At 46.0% G+C, this 18,622-nt stretch overlaps 1 protein-coding gene across 1 annotated transcript; it reads left to right on the plus strand.

Annotated features, from left to right (window-relative positions):
• Positions 1-368: 368 nt before the first annotated feature.
• TLCD3A (TLC domain containing 3A) lies at positions 369-14,199 on the plus strand (the record flags this gene model as incomplete). Its single annotated transcript, XM_083350238.1, has 4 exons — positions 369-454; positions 7,436-7,649; positions 9,687-9,782; positions 12,661-14,199. Coding segments are annotated over 4 exons (669 nt in total), but the record flags the coding sequence as incomplete, so codon positions are not given.
• Positions 14,200-18,622: the final 4,423 nt, after the last annotated feature.

The following is an 18,622-nucleotide window of genomic DNA, read 5'->3' on the forward strand; positions in this document are numbered from 1 at the left end:
AGAGTTGGAAGGAACCTTGGAGGCCATCTAGTCCAACCCCCTGCTCAGGCAGCAAACCCTATACCATTTCAGTATAGGCTGTCCAGTCTCTTCTTAAAAACTTCCAGTGTTGGAGCATTCACCGCTTCTGGTGGCAAGGAGTTCCACTGGTTAATTGTTTTCACTGTCAGGAAGTTTCTCCTTAGTTCCAGGTTGCTTCTCTCCTTGAATAGTTTCCAACCGTTGCTATTTGTCCTGCCTTGAACCTCCCGTCTCCGTTGCAAGCTCCTGTCTGCTCACTTCCAGAAATATTTCATATTTTTACTTATCTATTTCTCCTCTTCTCTCTTGGTCACGTGCCTTATTCTGACTTTATTTTATTTTTTTCTAGGCTGGTCTCCTCCATTCAAGCCATCATGGCCACGCTCTCCGGCTTGGTCGTCATTTTCAGCTGCAAAGACGTGGTACATGACAGGTAATGAAAAACATGACTTTTTCAGAGAGGAAAAAACATACGAAATTCCGCTTGGACTTCGGACAGGATGTTCACCTGCCAAGCCAGAACATTCCGGAATCAGATGAGGGGCCAGACAGATGGCAGGGTGACACCAGTTATCCTCAAGGCCGTAAGTGGGTAATCATTAGCACTGTTACACCCAAACCAGACCCCCACTTTCAGAGTTTCTTTACTTGCAGGTAGTCCTCGGCTTACGACCACAATTGAGCCCACGACATCCACTGCTTAGTGAGACCGCTGTTAAGTGAGTTTTGCCCCATGTCACGACCCTTCTTACCACCGCTGTTAAGTGAATCACTGCATTTGTTAAGTGAACCTGGCTTCCCCCTTAACTTTGTTTGTCGGAAGGTTGCAAAAGTTCGTCACATGACCCCGGGACGGAGCGACCGTCATAAATACGAGTCAGTTGCCAAGCGTCCGAATTTTCATCACGTGACCCCGGGACAGTGCGACTGTCCTAAATATGAGTCAGTTGCCAAGCGTCCGAATTTTCATCACGTCACCCCAGGACAGTGCGACCATCATAAATATGACTCAGTTGCCAAGCGTCCTAATTTTCATCACGTGACCCCGGGACAGTGCGACTGTCCTAAATATGAGTCAGTTGCCAAGCGTCCGAATTTTCATCACATGCCTGGAGGATACCGCAACGGTCGTAAGTTTGAAAAATGGTCATAAGTCCCTTTTTTCAATCCTGTTGCGACTTTGAATGATTGCTAAACAAATTCTTGTAAATGGAGGACGATCTGCATTTATTTATCAAACTTGTATGTCACCCATCTTGCCGAAGGGGGCTTACGGATATTGAATAAAGTGCAGAAGCAAACGTTAAAACAATAAATAGAGTTCTTTAATTTAAAATTTCAATTCAGGTCATACTCTAGAAAGGGTGCAGAGAAGAGCAACAAAGATGATCAGGGGTCCGGAGGCTAAAACATATAAGGAACGGTTGTGGAATGGGGTATGTCTTGTCTAATGAAGAGAAGAACCAGGGGTGACATGATAGCAAATCTTCCAATATCTCAGGGGGTGCCCCAAAGAAGAGGCAGTCAAGCTATTCTCCAAAGCACCTGAAATCAGGACAAGAAGCAACGGATGGAAACTAGTCAAGGAGAGAAGCAACCTAGAACTAAGGAGAAATTTCCTGGCAGTGAAGATAATTAACCATTGGAACTGCTTGCCTCCAGAAGTTGTGGGTTCTCCAACACTGGAAGTTTTTAAGAAACAATTGAGCAGACATTTGTGAGCATTTGTTGTGAGCATTTCTGTTGAGGATTGGCAGCGGGGGTGGGGTGGGGGGGAGTTTGGTTTTTATTTCTCTCTCCCCCCCCGTCTGCTGGGTGGTTCCAGCAGGTTTTGGTCACTTCACATGACCCTGTGACACTGTGACAGTCATAAATATGAATCGGTTGCCAAGCATCTGAATGTAAATCACAAGACCCTGGAGATGCTGCAACATTCCAGCTGATCGGCGCTTCTTCTGCTGATCCTGGCACTTCCACTGAGCCCTGACAGCCCCAAAGAAGTGCCAATCAGCTGGAAAGCGGTGCTGATCCTGGCACTTCCGCTGAACCCTGACAGCCCTGCAGCTCCAGCCGTCTCTCGCTCAGGCTTGTGCAGTGCTGCCACCGGTTCAGCTCCTTCCCCTCCCCCGCTACCACTTTCCTAGGATGGTCGCGTACCACCTGCCAGGTGCCAATGTACCCCAGGTGGTACCCGCAGGGCTTTTCATCCAGTGGTACGGGTACCACCTGGGGTACATTGGCACCTGGCAAGTGGTACGCGACCATCCTAGGAAAGTGGTAGCGGGGGAGGGGAATGAGCTGAACCGGTGGCAGCACCGCACAAGCCTGAGCGAGAGACGGCTGGAGCTGCAGGGCTGTTGGGGCTCAGCAAAAGCGCCAGGATCAGGGCTTCTTCGGGGCTGTCAGGGCTCAGCGGAAGCGCCAGGATCAGCGCCAGGATCCAGCTGGAGCTTGGTGCTGATCCCGGTGCTTTTGCTGAGCCAGAAGAAGCGCCGATCAGCTGGAATGTTGCAGCATCTCCAGGGTCTTGTGACTTACATTCAGATGCTTGGCAACTGATTCATATTTATGACGGTCCCAGGGTGGTGCGAAGGGACCAAAACCTGCTGTAACCACCTAGCGGCGGGGGGGAATAAAATCAAACACCCCTCCACCCCACTCCCGCTGCCAATCCTCAACAGAAATGCTCACAACAATGAAAACCTCGGACAGGAGGAAGAGCGCCGCCAGGCAGGCAGGCAGGTGTCTTGCTCGGCTATGGCTTGGAGGGGGCACTTTTTTCAGGGCCACGGTAACTTCGAACAGTCACTAAGCGAACTGTTGTAAGTCGAGGACTACCTGTACTTCATCACTTTTTTACTTTTTTCCTTTTTTTTTTTGGTCATCAAGTTTTTGACCCCTTGCTAGGCGACCGGTGGTCCTCGGATGTTGCCATATCCTAAAAGTGGTACAATGGGTGAAAAAGTTGAAAAGCCCTGGACTAGATGACCTCCAGGGTCCCTTCCAACTCCTCTCTTCTTCTGTCCTTCAGACCCGTTCGTTTCGCAAGCCTTCCCCATTTTTAAAATCTCAAGCCAACAATACACCCATTTCGTATCGGGCATCGCTGACAAAAAACTGACAAAAAACCGCCGACGGTGGCTTCTGGCAGGGGTGCTTGAGGGCAGCAGGCTGATAAGAATCAAGAAAAGGGCAGGCCGTGACCACAGGCTACGTATTTTACAGCCGAGAGCAAATGGACTCTGGGTCTAAGGTCACAATGTAAGCGACTGGCTTTCTCGAACGCCGTTGGGCTCCCTGGCCTGATCGGCGAACGAGAGAGTGGTTCATTTGTTCATTGGCTTACCTTTAGTCCCCGACTTAACAGCCGTTCATTTAATGACCGTTCAAACTTACCACGGCAGCGAAAAAGAAAATGATTTGGGACCGTTTTTCCACACTGCAGCATCCCCGTGATCACTTGATCAAAATTCAGACCCTTCGAGCGACTGACTCGTATTTATGACGGTCGCGGTGTCCCAGGATCACGTGATCCCCTTTTGCGACACGCTGGCTGAGGAATTCTGGGAGTTGAAGTCCGCAAGTCACGAAGGGGGCCATAGTTCCCCCATGCTGGCTCAGGAATTCTGGGAGTTGAAGTCCACAAGTCATAAAGGGGCCATAGTTTCCCCCATGCTGATTGAGGAATTCTGGGAGTTGAAGTCCGCAAGTCATAAAGGGGCCATAGTTTCCCCCATGGTGACTGAGGAATTCTGGGAGTTGAAGTCCACAAGTCATAAAGGGGCCATAGTTTTCCCCCATGCTGACTGAGGAATTCTGGGAGTTGAAGTCCACAAGTCATGAAGGAGCCATAGTTTCCCCATGTTGACTGAGGAATTCTGGGAATTGAAGTCCCCAAATCATGAAGGGGGCCATAGTTTCCCCACGCTAGCTGAGGAATTCTGGGAGTTGAAGTCCGCAAGTCATGAAGGGGCCATAGTTTCCCCATGCTGGCTGAGGAATTCTGGGAGTTGAAGTCCACAAGCCATAAAAGGGCCAGGTTTGAAGACCCCTGTTCTAAAAGTCTTCTAACCTCTCATGAAATTTGAGAAAAATCCAGGAGGTCCTAAAGGAGCAGAGGGGATGAGTTAGTCAGCTCTGCGCCCCCCCCGCCATTCCAGTTTTGAAACAGAGTTAGTTGTTGTAGTTTTTACATTAACTTTTAGGATGTTGTAAACGGAACGAAGAAGTTTAGGCAAACAAGAGCTTGCAGCATTTGGAAATCATTTTAAATTAATTATTGCTGTTGAAATGTTGAAACTTTAAAGTCTTTGGCAAAAGGAGACAATCAGACCATGTGGACAGCGGTGCTCAAATGTTTGTGAACCTATTTTTTTTTTCTTTTTTCAATATTGCCCCATCGATCTGACCTCTTATGTGCCCTTTTCTCCAGAAAAGTCCTAGAATGAGATTTTAAAAAGCCAAGGCAACAAATAGGGCAGGGGTCTTCAAACTTGGCCTTTTTGTGACTTGTGGATTTCAACTCCCAGAATTCCTCAGCGAGGCACACTGGCTGAGGAATTCTGGTAGTTGAAGTCCACAAGTCACGAAGGGGACCATAGTTCTCCCATGCTGGCTCAGGAATTCTGGGAGTTGAAGTCCACAAGTCATGAAGGGGCCATAGTTTCCCCATGCTGACTGAGGAATTCTGGGAGTTGAAGTCCCCAAGTCATAAAAGGGCCATAATTTCCCCCATGCTGGCTGAGGAATTCTGGAAGTTGAAGTCCGCAAGTCATGAAGGGGCCAAGTTTGAAGACCTCTGAAATAGAGTCACTCACAATTTACATAAAGTTAGGTTACGACCACAGTGGAACTGAAAAATTTTGGTTGCTAAGCAAGACCATTGTTGAATGAGTTGTGTGACCCATTTTACAAGCTTTCTCGCCACGGTTCTTAAGGGAACCCCTGCAGTTGTTGCGTCAGTAACCCAGTTGTTAAGTGAATCTGGCTTCCCTATTAACCCTTCTTGTCAGAAAAGGAGATCATGTGACACCTCCGGGACACAGCGACCGTTGTAAATAGGAGCCAGTGGCCAAGCGTTTGAATTTTGATCACGTCACCATGGATCATAAATCTCAAAAGCCCTAAGTCTCTTTTTTCAGTGTCTCTATAATATTGAACGGTAATAATAATAATAATAATAATAATAATAATAATAATAATAATAATAATAATAATAACAATAACAACAATAACAACAATAACAAGAAGAAGAAGAAGAAGAAGAAGAAGAAGAAGAAGAAGAAGAAGAAGAAGAAGAAGAAGAAGAAGAAGAAGAAGAAGTAGTAGTTGGAAGGGACCTTGGAGGTCATCTAGTCCAATGCCCTGCTCAGGCAGGAAACCCTATACCACTTCAGACAAATAGCTGTCCAGTCTCTTCTTAAAAACTTCCTGTCTTGGAGCATTCACCACTTCTGGAGGCAGGTTGTTCCACTGGTTAATTGTTCTCACTGTCAGGAAATTCCTCCTTACTTCCAGGTTGCTTCTGTCCTTGATGAGTTTCCATCCGTTGCTTCTTGTCCTGCCTTCAGGGGCTTTGGAGAATAGCTTGACTCCCTCTTCTTTGGGGCAGCCCCTGAGATACTGGAAGGCTGCTATCATGTCACCCCTCGTCCTTCTCTTCATTAACCTGGTCATACCCAATTCCAGCAACCGTTCCCTATATGTTTTAGCCTCCAGTCCCCTAATCATCTTTGTTGCTCTTCTCAACATCTTTTTTACTTCGTGGTGACCAAAACTGGATGCAGTATTCCAGGTGTGGCCTTACCAAGGCCTTGTAAAGTGGTATTCATTGATAAATGAAAGGTCATAAAATGGGGCAAAATCCACTTCACAAATGTTTCGCTTAGCAACAGAAATTTTGGGCTCCCATATGGTCATAAGTCAAGGACTACCTGGATGCATAAGTGGTCAGGCTCCAAAATGTTAAAAGCTCCTATGCCTCCCATTAAAAGGCAAATATTAACGTGCTTGGCATAAGAGCTGCCCAATCCTTAAACCACACATCGGAATGTATCTCGATATTCCAGTTTTTTGTTTTTTGAAGTAGACCCAACCAGGTACAAGCTACACCCATTTTCCCCTCCTAAATGCCATGAATAGAAGCAACAAGGTGGGGTAGACGGAAATGTAACCAAAATGTTTAATCAAGCACACAACATACTTTTTCTGAACATCAAGTTTCCACATAATTGCAGTGGGCGATGTTCCCAAAGCGATATGTCCTTGGCCTGCACTTCACATGCCAGATTAATGATTGTCCTGTCCTGCAGGCAGATTTAAGGACATTGCAGCCAGTCCTCTACTTACGACAGTTTGTTTAGTGACCATTCAAAGTTACAAAGACACCGAAAAAAGGGACATGGGTCGTTTTTTACATTGATGAAAGTTACAGCGTCTCCGTAGTCAGGTGATCAAAATACAGACGCTTGCCAACTGGCTCCTATTTATGACGGCCGCAGTGTCCCGGGGTCACGTGATCCCCTTTTGCGACGGGACAAGCAAAGTCAAGGGGGGGAAGTCAGATTCACTCAACAGCCGGCTACTAACATAACAACTGCAGTGATTCACTTAACAGCTGTGGCAAGAAAGGTTGTAAAGTGGGGCAGAACTGATTTAACCACTGTCCTGTTTATCGACAGAAATTTTGGGAACAATTGTCATCGTAAGTTGAGGACTGCCTTTAAAAGGATAAATAATATTACAGCCACAGAGCTGGGGAACTAGGACTGGCTCAGGAATGCTGGGAGTTGAAGTCCACAAGTCCTAAAAGGGCCATGGTTCCCCATGCTGGCTCAGGAATTCTGGGTCTTGGAGTCCACAAGCCATAAAAGGGCCATTAAATCGCCCTGCTCTATGGGTTAATATCAGTAGTGGGATTCAGCCGGTTCGCACTGGTTCAGTAGAACCGGAGCTAAATTTTTGTGAGTTTGGAGAACTGGTTGAATGCACACTGCTTCCATTCTAGGCCTGGGAGGCCTCGAGGAGGCCTCCCAGGCCTAGAACAGCCTGTCAGAAGTGCATAGATGCCACTTCCGGAACTCCATTCTAGGCCTCGGAGGCGTAGAGGAGGCCTCCCAGGCCTAGAACAGCCTGTCAGAAGTGCATGGATGCCGTTTCCGGAAGTCCATTCTAGGTCTCGGAGGCCTGGAGGAGGCCTGCCAGGTCTAGAACGGCCCGTCAGAAGTGCATGGATGCCACTTCCGGAAGTCCATTCTAGGCCTCGGAGGCCCAGGCTTGCATCCAATAAGAGAACTGGTTTTTCGGATATTTGAATCCCACCCCTGGTTAATATATATGAATTATGAAGGAATGTATGAAGGAGTGAGACTTGACTCGATCTAATTGCCCCTCACGTTCTTCTCTCCCTCAACAGGCACTGGATCGCCAGAGAATATGTCTGGATCGTGGTGTCATACATGACCTACGATATCTATGTCATGTATCTTTGCCATTGGCACAAGAGTCAGGAGAAAGGGCTGGCAGTTGGAAATGACTCCTGGAAGAGCCTCCAAAGTTTTCTGCAGAAGGAACGGCTGATGGTCGCCCACCATCTCTTCATCCTCCTCGTCTTAACGCCGGTCGCTGTGGTGAGGCCACCTCTCCAGGGCCAAAGGGTGGTCAAGCTTAGGGCCATCCATCTTAATTGCTAGAGAAGTCAATGGACACAACTTGACTCCTAGGTTTTGTTTTGTTTTGAAATGCAACTACAGTTAGTCCTCGACTTATGACCGCAGTGGAGCCCAATATTTCTGTTGCTGAGCGAGGCAGTGGTTAAGTGCATTTTGCCCTGTTTTGCAACCTTTCTCGCCACGTTTACTAAGTATTGCTAAGTGTGGCGGTTTTTATGTGAATGTTGCCCCATTTTACAACATTTCTTGCCACAGTTGTTAAGCAGAACATAACAGAATACAGAATAACAGAGCTGGAAGGGACCTTGGGGGTCTTCTAATCTAGGCCACCCCCCTCCTTAAGCAGGAAACCTGAGACAAATGGTTGCCCAATATCTTAAACACTTCCAGTGTTGGAGCATTCATAACTTCTGGAGGCAGGTTGTTCCACTGATACTCTACTCCTATTCTATTCTATTCTATTCTATTCTATTCTATTCTATTCTATTCTATTCTATTCTATTCTATTCTATTCTATTCTATTCTATTCTTTCTTCTTCCTGTTTCTATTCTATTCTATTCTATTCTATTCTATTCTATTCTATTCTATTCTATTCTATTCTATTCTATTATTTCTTCTTCCTGTTTCTATTCTATTCTATTCTATTCTATTCTATTCTATTCTATTCTATTCTATTCTATTCTATTCTATTCTATTCTATTCTATTCTATCCCATAATTTGATTCTATTCCATCCCATAATTCTATTCTATTCTATTCTATTCTATTCTATTCTATTCTATTCTATTCTATTCTATTCTATTCTATTCTATTCTATTCTATTCTATTCTATTCTATTCTAATCTTTCTTCTTCCTGTTTCTATTCTGTTCTATTCTGTTCTATTCTATTCTATTCTATTCTATTCTATTCTATTCTATTCTATTCTATTCTATTCTATTCTATTCTATTCTATTCTATTCTATTCTATTCTATTCTATTCTATTCTAATTTCCTCTTCCTGTTTCTATTCTATTCCATTCCATTCCATTCCATTCTGTTTTCTATTCCCTCTTCCCTTCTCTCCTCTCCTCTCCTCTCCTCTCCTCTCCTCTCCTCCTTTCTTTCTCTCCCCTCTTCCTTCCAGTGGTGGGATTCAAATATGTGAACAACGGGTTCTCTGTGTGGATGCTGCTTCCAGAAGTCCACTCTGGGCCTGGGCAACAAAAAATCAAGCTACCGGTTCTGCCGAAGTGGTGCAAACTGGCTGAATCCCACCACTACTTCCTTCCCTTCCCTTCCCTGTCAAGTTTTAATACTGCTCCATTCAACACTCTCAAATGTTCCCGACAAAAAAGCTTTCCCTCTTGAGTCACCTTCATTTTGCCAGGGGGGTTATTGCATGAAGGCTACAAAACACCTAGGCCTCTCACCTGCCAGGTAATCCAAGACGGCTCACAGCCCTTGAAGCTCGGAAGTCATCCAGCAAACAATTTAGAGCTCATCAATGGCTTAAAAGAGGGGTCTTCCATCTTGGCTCTTTTATGACTTGTGGACTTCAACTCCCAGAATTCCTCAGCCAGCATGCCTGGCTGAGGAATTCTGGGAGTTGAAGTCCACAAGTCATGAAGGGGCCATAGTTCCCCCATGTTGGCTGAGGACTTCTAGGAGTTGAAGTCCACAAGTCATGAAGGGCCCATAGTTCCCCCATGTTGGCTGAGGAATTCTGGGAGTTGAAGTCCACCAGTCATAAAAGAGCCAAGTTGGAAGACCCCAGCTTGTGGACTTCAACTCCCAGAATTCCTCAGCCAGGCATGCTGGCTGAGGAATTCTGGGAATTAAAGTCCACAAGTCATGAAGGGGACATAGTTCCCCCATGTTGACTGAGGAATTATGGGAGTTGAAGTCACAAGTCATAAAAGGGCCAGGTTTGAAGGCCCCTGGCTTAAAACATCCTGTTCCCTGGACCCAACCAGTGTCTCTCTCTCTCTCTCTCTCTCTTTCTTTCGCTCTACAGCATCTGCGTGGTGAACTAGGAGACTTTTTCGTGGGCTGCATCTTCACAGCTGAGCTTAGCACCCCGTTTGTATCTCTGGGCAAGATCCTGCTTCAGGTGAGCATCTGAGACCTGGAACCTCCATCTCTTCCTTCCCCAGGATCACGTGATCAAAATTCAGACGCTGGGCAGTCGGCTCCTATTTATGAGGGTTGTAGTGTCCCGGGGTGTGTGTGCGTGTCCCGCGATCCCCTTTTTCAACCATCTGACCAGCAAAGTCAATGGGGAGGCCGGACTCACTTAACGGCCATGTTATTCACTTAAGAGCAGCAGTGATTCACTTAAGAACCGTGGCAAGGAAAGTTGTGAAATGGAGCCAAGCTGACTTAACAAACTGTCTCCCTCAGCAACAGAAATTTTGACTGCCTGTTTTAAATTTAGACGCTGCCCATGTCCCTCTGCAAAAGTGATTCAGGATGGCTTACAATTAAAATGCTAAATACGGGTAATCCTCAGCTTACGACCACAATTAAAGCCAAGTTTTCCTTTGCTAAGCAAGGCGGCTGTCAAGTGAGTTTAGCCCCATGTTACGACCTTTCTTTTGCTAGGGTTGTTAACGAATCACTGCCGTTGTTAAGCGAATCACGCAGTCATTAAGGGAAACTGGCTTCCCCCATTGACATTGCTTGTTGGAAGCTGGCTGGGAACGTTATAGATGGTGGTCACTTAATAGATTTAATTTAATTTAATTTATTGAATTTATATACCGCCCTTTCCCGTAGGACTCAGGGCGGTTTACAGGGCATAAAAAACGTCAATACAAAAATTAAGAACAATTAAAAAGATTAAACTAAATCCCTGAAAAAATATAAAGCATATAAAACCCCAGTTAAAACCCCAATTAAAACTCAGCCTGGGCTAGAAAGCTCGAAGAGCCAGGTCTTCAGGTCTCGGTGAAATGATCAAAGGTCGGGGACAGTCCTAAGCTCCACGGGCAGCTGGTTCCAAAGGTTAGGCGCACCCACTGAGAAGGCCCTCCCCCTGGGTGTTATCCGCCGGCATTCTTTTACCGGCCCTCCATGTGGGAACGCACAGGACGAAGGGAACTTGATGCCGGCAGCAGGTGTTCCCTCAGATATCCTGGACCCAAGCCATTTAGGGCTTTATAGGTCATCACCAGCACCTTGAATCTCACCCGGAGGGCAACCGGAAGCCAATGCAGCTCACGGAGCAGAGGTGTTACATGGGAGTAACGGGAAACCCCCATCACAACTCGCGCGGCTGCATTTTGCACCAGCTGAAGCCTCTGAGTGGTCCTCAAGGGCAGCCCCATGTAGAGAGCGTTGCAGTAGTCTAAACGGGAGGTCACGAGCGCATGAGTGACTATGTGTAGGGCATCTCGGTCCAGGTAGGGTCACAACTGGCGCACCAGGCGAACCGATGCCATGATTTGCTTAGCGATGGTGGCAAGAGAGGTCGTAAAATGAGGCACAACTCGATTAATAACTGCCTTGCTTAGCAATGGAAATTTTGGGCTCAATTATGCTCATAAGTCGAGGGCTACCCATGGTACACTTTCGCAGGTAGTCCTCAACTTACCACAGTTCATTCAGTGACCATTCATTGTTACAACGGCACTGGGAAAAGTGGCTCATGATCATTGTTCACACTTGTGACTGTTTCAGCCTTCCCCACGGTCACATGATCAAAATTCAGACGCTTGGCAACTGACTCGTATTTATGATGGTTGCCGTGTCCCAGGGTCATGTGATCCGCTTTTGCAACCTTCGGACAAGCAAAGTCTATGGGGAAGCCAGATACACTTAACAACAGTGTTACTAACTTAATAACTGCAGTGATTCGCTTAACAACTGTGGCATGAAAGGTCATAAGATGGGGGCAAAATTCACTTGAGAACTGCCTCGCTTAGCAACAGACGTTTTGGGCTCAACTGGGGTCCTAAATCGAGGACTACCTGTACTAAGGCTGAAAGGGAAGGAAGTCGGAACAGAAATCGTACAGAGATGCAGCAAGCAACCTGCTGCCCAGTGCGGGAATTAAAGAAGCAGTTGCTGGAATTTCTCCCGGCCTTGATCTTATTTTTTCAATGGTGAAAAAAATAAGGTTCTACATTTAGGCAAGAAAAACCAAATGTACAGGTATAGTATAGATGGGGTACCTTGCTCAATAGTAGTAACTGCGAGAGAGATCTCGGAGTCCTAGTGGACAATCACTTCAATATGAGCCAGCCGTGTGCTACAGCTGCCAAAAAAGCCAACACATTGCTAGGCTGCATTAACAGAGGGATAGAATCAAGATCACGTGAAGTACTAATACCACTTTACAATGCCTTGGTAAGGCCACACTTGGAATAGTGCATCCAGTTTTGGTCACCACGTTGTAAAAAAGATGTTGAGACTCTAGAAAGGGTGCAGAGAAGAGCAACAAAGATGATCAGAGGACTGGAGACTAAAACATACGAAGAACAGTTGCTGGAATTGGGTATGTGTAGTTTAATGAAGAGAAGGGTGAGGGGGGACACGATAGCAGTCTTCCAATATCTCAGGGGCTACCACAAAGAAGAGGGGGAGTCATGTTATTCACCAAAGCACCAGAAGGCAGGACAAGAAACAACAGATGGAAACTGATGAAAGAGAGAAGCAACCTGGAATAAAGGAGGAATTTTCTGACAGAACAATTAACCAGTGGAACAACTTGCCTCCAGAAGCGGTGAATGTTCCAAAACTGGAGGTTTTTAAGAAGAGACTGGACAGCCATTTGCCTGAAATGGTATAGGGGCTCTTGCTTGAACAAGGGGTTGGTCTAGATGACCTCCAAGGTCCCTTCCAACTTTATTATTATTATTATTATTATTATTATTATTATTATTATTATTATTATTATTATTATTATTATTATTATTTGTGGGCCAGCACTTGCCTCTCCTTTAACCTTCTCAACATTTTCTTTTCTTTTTTGGGCGGTGGGGTTACAGCTGAAAATGCAAGATTCCCTCCTGCATAAGATCAACGGGATCCTCATCCTGGTCACCTTCTTCCTGTGCCGGATCCTCCTCTTCCCGTACATGTATTGGGCCTACGGGCGACAGATGAACCTGCCTATCTACGTGGTACCCTTTCGCATCCCTCTGCATTGCAACGTTGCCAACGCATTCCTGATCGCACCCCAGATCTACTGGTTTGCTCTCATCTGCCGCAAAGCAATGAGGCTCTATAAAAGTTCACCAGCTCCGGACCGAATGCGATAGTGAACAATTAAACATCCACTTTGGAACCGAGACGGATAGATAATCACGAATTATGTGCAAGGAGGTGCCTTTGTGGTCGCAAAATAACCACTGGCCGTGAGGTTGTATGCTTCCCAAAGCCTCCCAGTGACTGCAGCTCTCACAGTGTTCCAGATGTGGCGAGATGTTGCAAGTGGAACCTGGGACTTGTGGTTGGTCAACCACGGAGGCTGTGAGAATTCTGCAAATCTCTTCTTTTGCCCAGGGGTCTTTAGTTGACGGTTTAGGGCAACGAAGTTAAAGAACACCATGCAGACTGATCTACATGTCCTTCTCTGATTGTCCCTAATCAGAGTCCGCCCTGATCTTTTCATTTCCCCACCTCGAAAAATTCCCTGTCACCTTTTCTACCTTTTAAATCTTCAAGATGTTCCCTGTTGTGCCAGTTTACTGATAGTGAAACATTGATAGCCTTATTTGGATATCTTGACGGCTGCCTTGATTTTACCGAAAGTGCTGAGGGATTGCTCCTGGAGAACTTTAGCATCTTTTTTTTTTTGTTAAAAATATACCTCAACGTTCTTGTGCTTCTCATTTGTAACCATAGCCGTGCCCGTCAAAGCAGCAGAAGCTGGAGAAATGTGGGGTTGTTCTTGCCCCAAATTGTGCAAAGATTCTTAGTTCAACGGACAATCTTGTAGAATGTTGCATTTTTAACATGTTCGCACATTCCAGGTTTCCTTTGGATGCACAATATGGAAAAGCGACGTCAAGGTCATTTTGGAACAGGTGCCAACTTTTGAGGCGGATAACCAGATCCTTGTGATTCAAGAAGATGAGCTCAAAAAGATAAAGATTCAAAACGATCATTTTTGGTGCTCCGTGTGGGTGATGCACGTAAAAATCAGTGAGGTTTCAACACTGGCGTTTAAACAGCCATTTTGATTTTCCTGACTTTACAGTTATTGAACAAAAAAAGGAAGGAAAATTGAGAGAGTGAGCTGAAGATGAATCAGAAGTTGCTGAGAATGGATTGAATCTACCTTTCAGATCTGGAAGGATTCTTGCAAGATTTTTTTCTTGCCTTGCGGTTCTAATTCTGGTCCCCGGAAGTCAGTTGGATTAGCACACTGGGATCGTGCACAAGAGGCCAATTCACTTGCACCACCAAAAGACCACGTTTCTTAGCAGTAGCCAATTCAGTGGCAGCTACCTCCTCAACTGGGCCTAAGCCAGGCACAACAAGAAAGATCCATGGGAAAGACCTTTTTCATTGCGTCTGAGACAGCCACACCTTTGTGAGGTCTAGGACAGGGGTAGGCAACCTCGGCTCTTTTATGACTCGTGGACTTCAACTCCCAGAATTCCTGAGCCAGCCCATGCTGAGGAGAAATGTAGAGGTTTCCATGCTGAGCCATGTCGGCTCAGGAATTCTGGGAGTTGAAGTCCATGAGTCATAAAAGAGCCGAGGTTGCCTACCCGTGTCCTATGCTGTATAGAGAGGACTTATTTCCATTCAACTTTGGAAAGCTCGGGCGTTGTTCCCTCCCGGTCACGTTTTGGGGCAGAGGAGAGCAGAGAAATCGTTTTCAAACATTGGCGGTGGAAACAAATTGATAAAACTTGAGGAGGAAGAGGAGGCCGAAACATTATCCTGGACATTTGCTACTACACGTAGTCCTCAATTGAAAACGATTCATTTCATAACCCTTCAGCGCTACAGTGGCACGGCGAAAAGGGGCCCGTTTTCCACACGTACAAACGCCGCAGCATTCCCGTGCTCACATGACCAAAATTGAAAAGCTTGGCACATGGCATGGACGTACGACAGTCACAGTGTCCCGGAGTCACATGATTCCCTTTGGCGACCCTTCTGACAAGCTAAGCCAATAGGGGAAGCCAGATTTGCTTAACAGCCTGCGTGACTAACTTAACAACTGCAGCGATTCACTGAACGACCGTGGCAAGAAAGGTCACAAAGTGGAGCAAAACTCACTTGACTGTCTGGTTTAACCACAGAAATTATGGCTCAATTGTGGCCATAAGTCAAGGACTACCTATATACTGTTCCATCTGTACTCCTGGAAATGTTTGAACCAGCCCTGTTTTGAGTCGGGGGGATTTGAATATTTCACAGTAGGGTCCGAACAACTGCTGTGGTTTGAGTTGAAAGGTATCAAGATTGGAATTTTTTTATCTACAGCTTGTCTGTATCACGAGAGACAACGATCTCTTAAACCAGTGTTTCTCAATCTCAGTAACTTTAAGATGGGTGAGCTTCAGCTCCCAGAATTCCCCTGGGGAATTGAAGTCGACCCATCTTAAAGCATGCTGTCTGGGGAATTCTGGGAGTGGAAGTGCACCGTTTTTAAAGTGTGCTGGGCAGGGAACTCCGGGAGTCGAGGTGCACATAGGTGTCAAACTGCCGGCCCGTGGGCCGGATGCATCATGCCGAAACCTCACCCACCCTATTGCCGTCAATGGAGAAAAAAAAAATACAATATACCGCGACACATCACGTGACGTTGCGAATTTGACACCCTTGGCATAAAGCATGCTGGTTGGGGAATTCTGGGAGTGGAAGGCCAGCCATCTTAAAGAATGCTGAGTAGGGAATTCTGGGAATGGAGGTTTGCCCATCTTAAAGCATGATGAGTAGGGAATTCTGGGAATGGAAGTTTGCCCATCTTAAAGCTTGCTGGCTGGGGAATTCTGGGAGTGAAAGGCCAGCCATCTTAAAGCATGCTGAGTAGGGAATTCTGGGAATGGAAGTTCGCCCATCTTAAAGCATGCTGGCTGGGGAATTCTGGGAGTGGAAGGCCAGCCATCTTAAAGCATGCTGAGTAGGGAATTCTGGGAATGGAAGTTCACCCGTCTTAAAGCATGCTGGCTGGGGAATTCTGGGGGTAGAAGGCCAGCCAACTTAAAGCATGCTGAGTAGGGAATTCTGGGAATGGAAGTTCGCCCATCTTAAAGCATGCTGGCTGGGGAATTCTGGGAGCTGAAGTCTTAAAAGTTGCTGCGATTGAGAAACACTGTTGGAGTAAGAAAAACTTCATGGATCTTTTCTTCCCTCATTCCGTCTCTTGCTTATTTTGCACATCCAGAGAACAAGGTAGAGTACTGGAACCAGGTTAAATGTGTTGCTTAAGAGTCCTGGTTTGAATGAATAAAGCCTTGTTTCCCTCAAAGGAGCATTTTTCCCCCATTATAAAAGCACAGCGGTCTTACGTCACCGTACAATTTTCAGTGCAATGTGATCAGAGGTATATATATTCACCCAGAGAGGCCTGATGGAGAACAGATGAATTTAAAACACTTGGTTTTTGATATTACCTTTGTTAAATTTTTGAACATGAGATGGGGCGCCGGCTTGGCATTCCTCCTCTCTCCCATTCCCCTCCTTTCTCCTCCATCCCTTCTCTTCTTTCCTTCTTTCCTCCATCCCTTCTCCTCACCTTTCTTCCCTTCTCTTCCTTCTTTTCCCTCTTTCTCACCTCCCTCCCCGTCTCCTGCTCCTTGCTTTTTTCTTCCCTTTCTCCTCTCCCTTCTTCCTTCCCTCCCTTCTGCTTTCTTCCCTTTTTCCCCTCCCCTTCCTTCCTTTCCTTTATTCCTTTTTCTGCTTTCTTCCTTCCCCTTCCTTTTTTTAATTTCCTCCTTCTCCACTCCTTCTCCTGCTGCCTTCTCCTTCCTCCCTCCCCTCCTCTTCCTCCCTCCCCTCCCTTCCTCTTCCTTCCTTCCTCCTTTGAAGATCACCTGCCTGTGGGCTTCCTTCACCAGCTATTGCACAACAGGATAACAAACCGCTGGATGAGACAGGCCCGGGGTCTAATCCGACAGGGCACAACTTCTGTTGTTCTTAAAATTGTTGTTTTTTGTGATACCGCCCCCTTGGTTATTTCTCTCTGCCTGTGACAGGTAGAGAAGCCTTTTTTTTGTAATTGTTGAAAGCGTACTCGGCCTGTTTGTGCTTGCATCAGGAAAACCCCATCTAAGAGTTTAACCATTTTAATTAGGGGGGGGGGGAATTTAAAGGGGGAGAGAAGGCTAAAAGGTAATAACTTAGAAGAATTAACTTCTAGTGCCATGAACAGTTCTTCACATTCCTGAAGAATAGTCAGAAAAATTAGGGCAAGGGAAGCGTGGGGTCCTGGGTGCTCTCTGAGCTGGGTGGTTTTCTTGCAGACGTTTCATTACCCGGCTAGGTAACGTCATCAGTGCTGGAAGGAAGGAACGATGCATTTTTTGACCCTTCGAAAAATTTTAAAAATGGGACATGGGAAAAACCACCGCCCGAGATGTCGTAAATGATCGGAGTGACTTGCCAAAAGGCACGTAACCAGTTTGCGTTTATATTACATTTGCCAGATGTCAGGGTGCACACAAAAATGTGATTTTTTTTTAAAAAAAATATTATGATACAGCCTGAAAAACAGATGAGTGCTTAAGACACCAGTCTAGAAAGCGAGAGATTGTGAGTTCAAGTTCTGCCTTAGCTATGAAAGCTGGCTGGGTGATTTGGGACCAATCACCAGGAGACAGTGAGTTCTAGTCCCGCCTTAGGCAAGGGAGCCAGCCGGGTGACTTTGGGCCAGTCTCTGTCTCAGCCCAACCTACCACACAGGGTTGTTGTGAGGAAAATAGGGGGAATGTGTGTTGGATATGTTTACACCTTATTTGTAAAAATAATAAAGGCAGGATACAAATAAATAATAACATATATGGATTGCCTGGGTTTCCAATTGCACTGGATTGTTGCAACTGTGCATACAACTTGAGCCCTTGATTTTTGGCAACTAATAAAAAACAATCAGTGAAAAAAATGGTTGTTTTTTTTTCTAGACTGCCTTCATTCTTTGATTTCTCTGCTAACAGACAATTCTCTCATGAGAATCATTCATCTCTCGGTGAGTGATCCTTATGAATCTTGGGGCAACATGTTCCACTGGTTAATTCAGTGTTTCCCAACCAGGGAAACCTTTAAAATGGGTGGACTTCAATTCCCAGAATTCCCCAGCCAGCCTGCTTTAGTGATAGGTGGACTGCAAGTCCCAGGATTCTCTGCTCAGTGTTCTTTAAAGATCAGTGGATTTTCAATGCTCAGAATTCTCCAGCCGACATGCTTTCAGAGGGGTGGACTTAAATGTTGGCTGGGGAATTTTGGAAGTCCAGCTATCGTAAAGCATGTCAGCTAGGGAATTCTGGGAGTGGAAGCCCACCCATCTTAAAGCAGGCTGGCTGGGGAATTCTGGGAGTTGATGTCCACCCCTCTTAAAACGTGCTGGCTGAGGGATTCTGGGAGTGGAAGTCCACCCCTCTTAAGGCACGGCTGGCTGGGGAATTCTGGGAGTTCCCTGCCACCTGACCCTCTTCCCTTGTCTCCTCACTGGCAACTCACACCAGCTGAGAGGGACAACGATCCAGACTACCAATGGTGGACTCGCCACAAACCTCTTCCACCTCAGACTACAATAGGATTTTGGTCCAACATGGCGCAGCATCTATTTTTTTAAAAAAATATTTTTATTTTAATCCCATTTATATCCCGCCCTTCTCCGAAGACTCAGGGTGGCTTACAATTTAAGCACAAACCAATGTGCTTAGCAATCTAACTCAATCCCAATCAAGAGCAGGCCACAGGATTGGGCAAATTAGATGGATGCTTAGGCCATCTGTAGCTTAGGCCTGTGTTTCTCAACCTCGTCACCTT

Source organism: Vipera ursinii (genome assembly GCF_947247035.1).
Source record: "Vipera ursinii genome assembly, chromosome: 1".
Lineage (NCBI taxonomy): Eukaryota > Metazoa > Chordata > Lepidosauria > Squamata > Viperidae > Vipera > Vipera ursinii.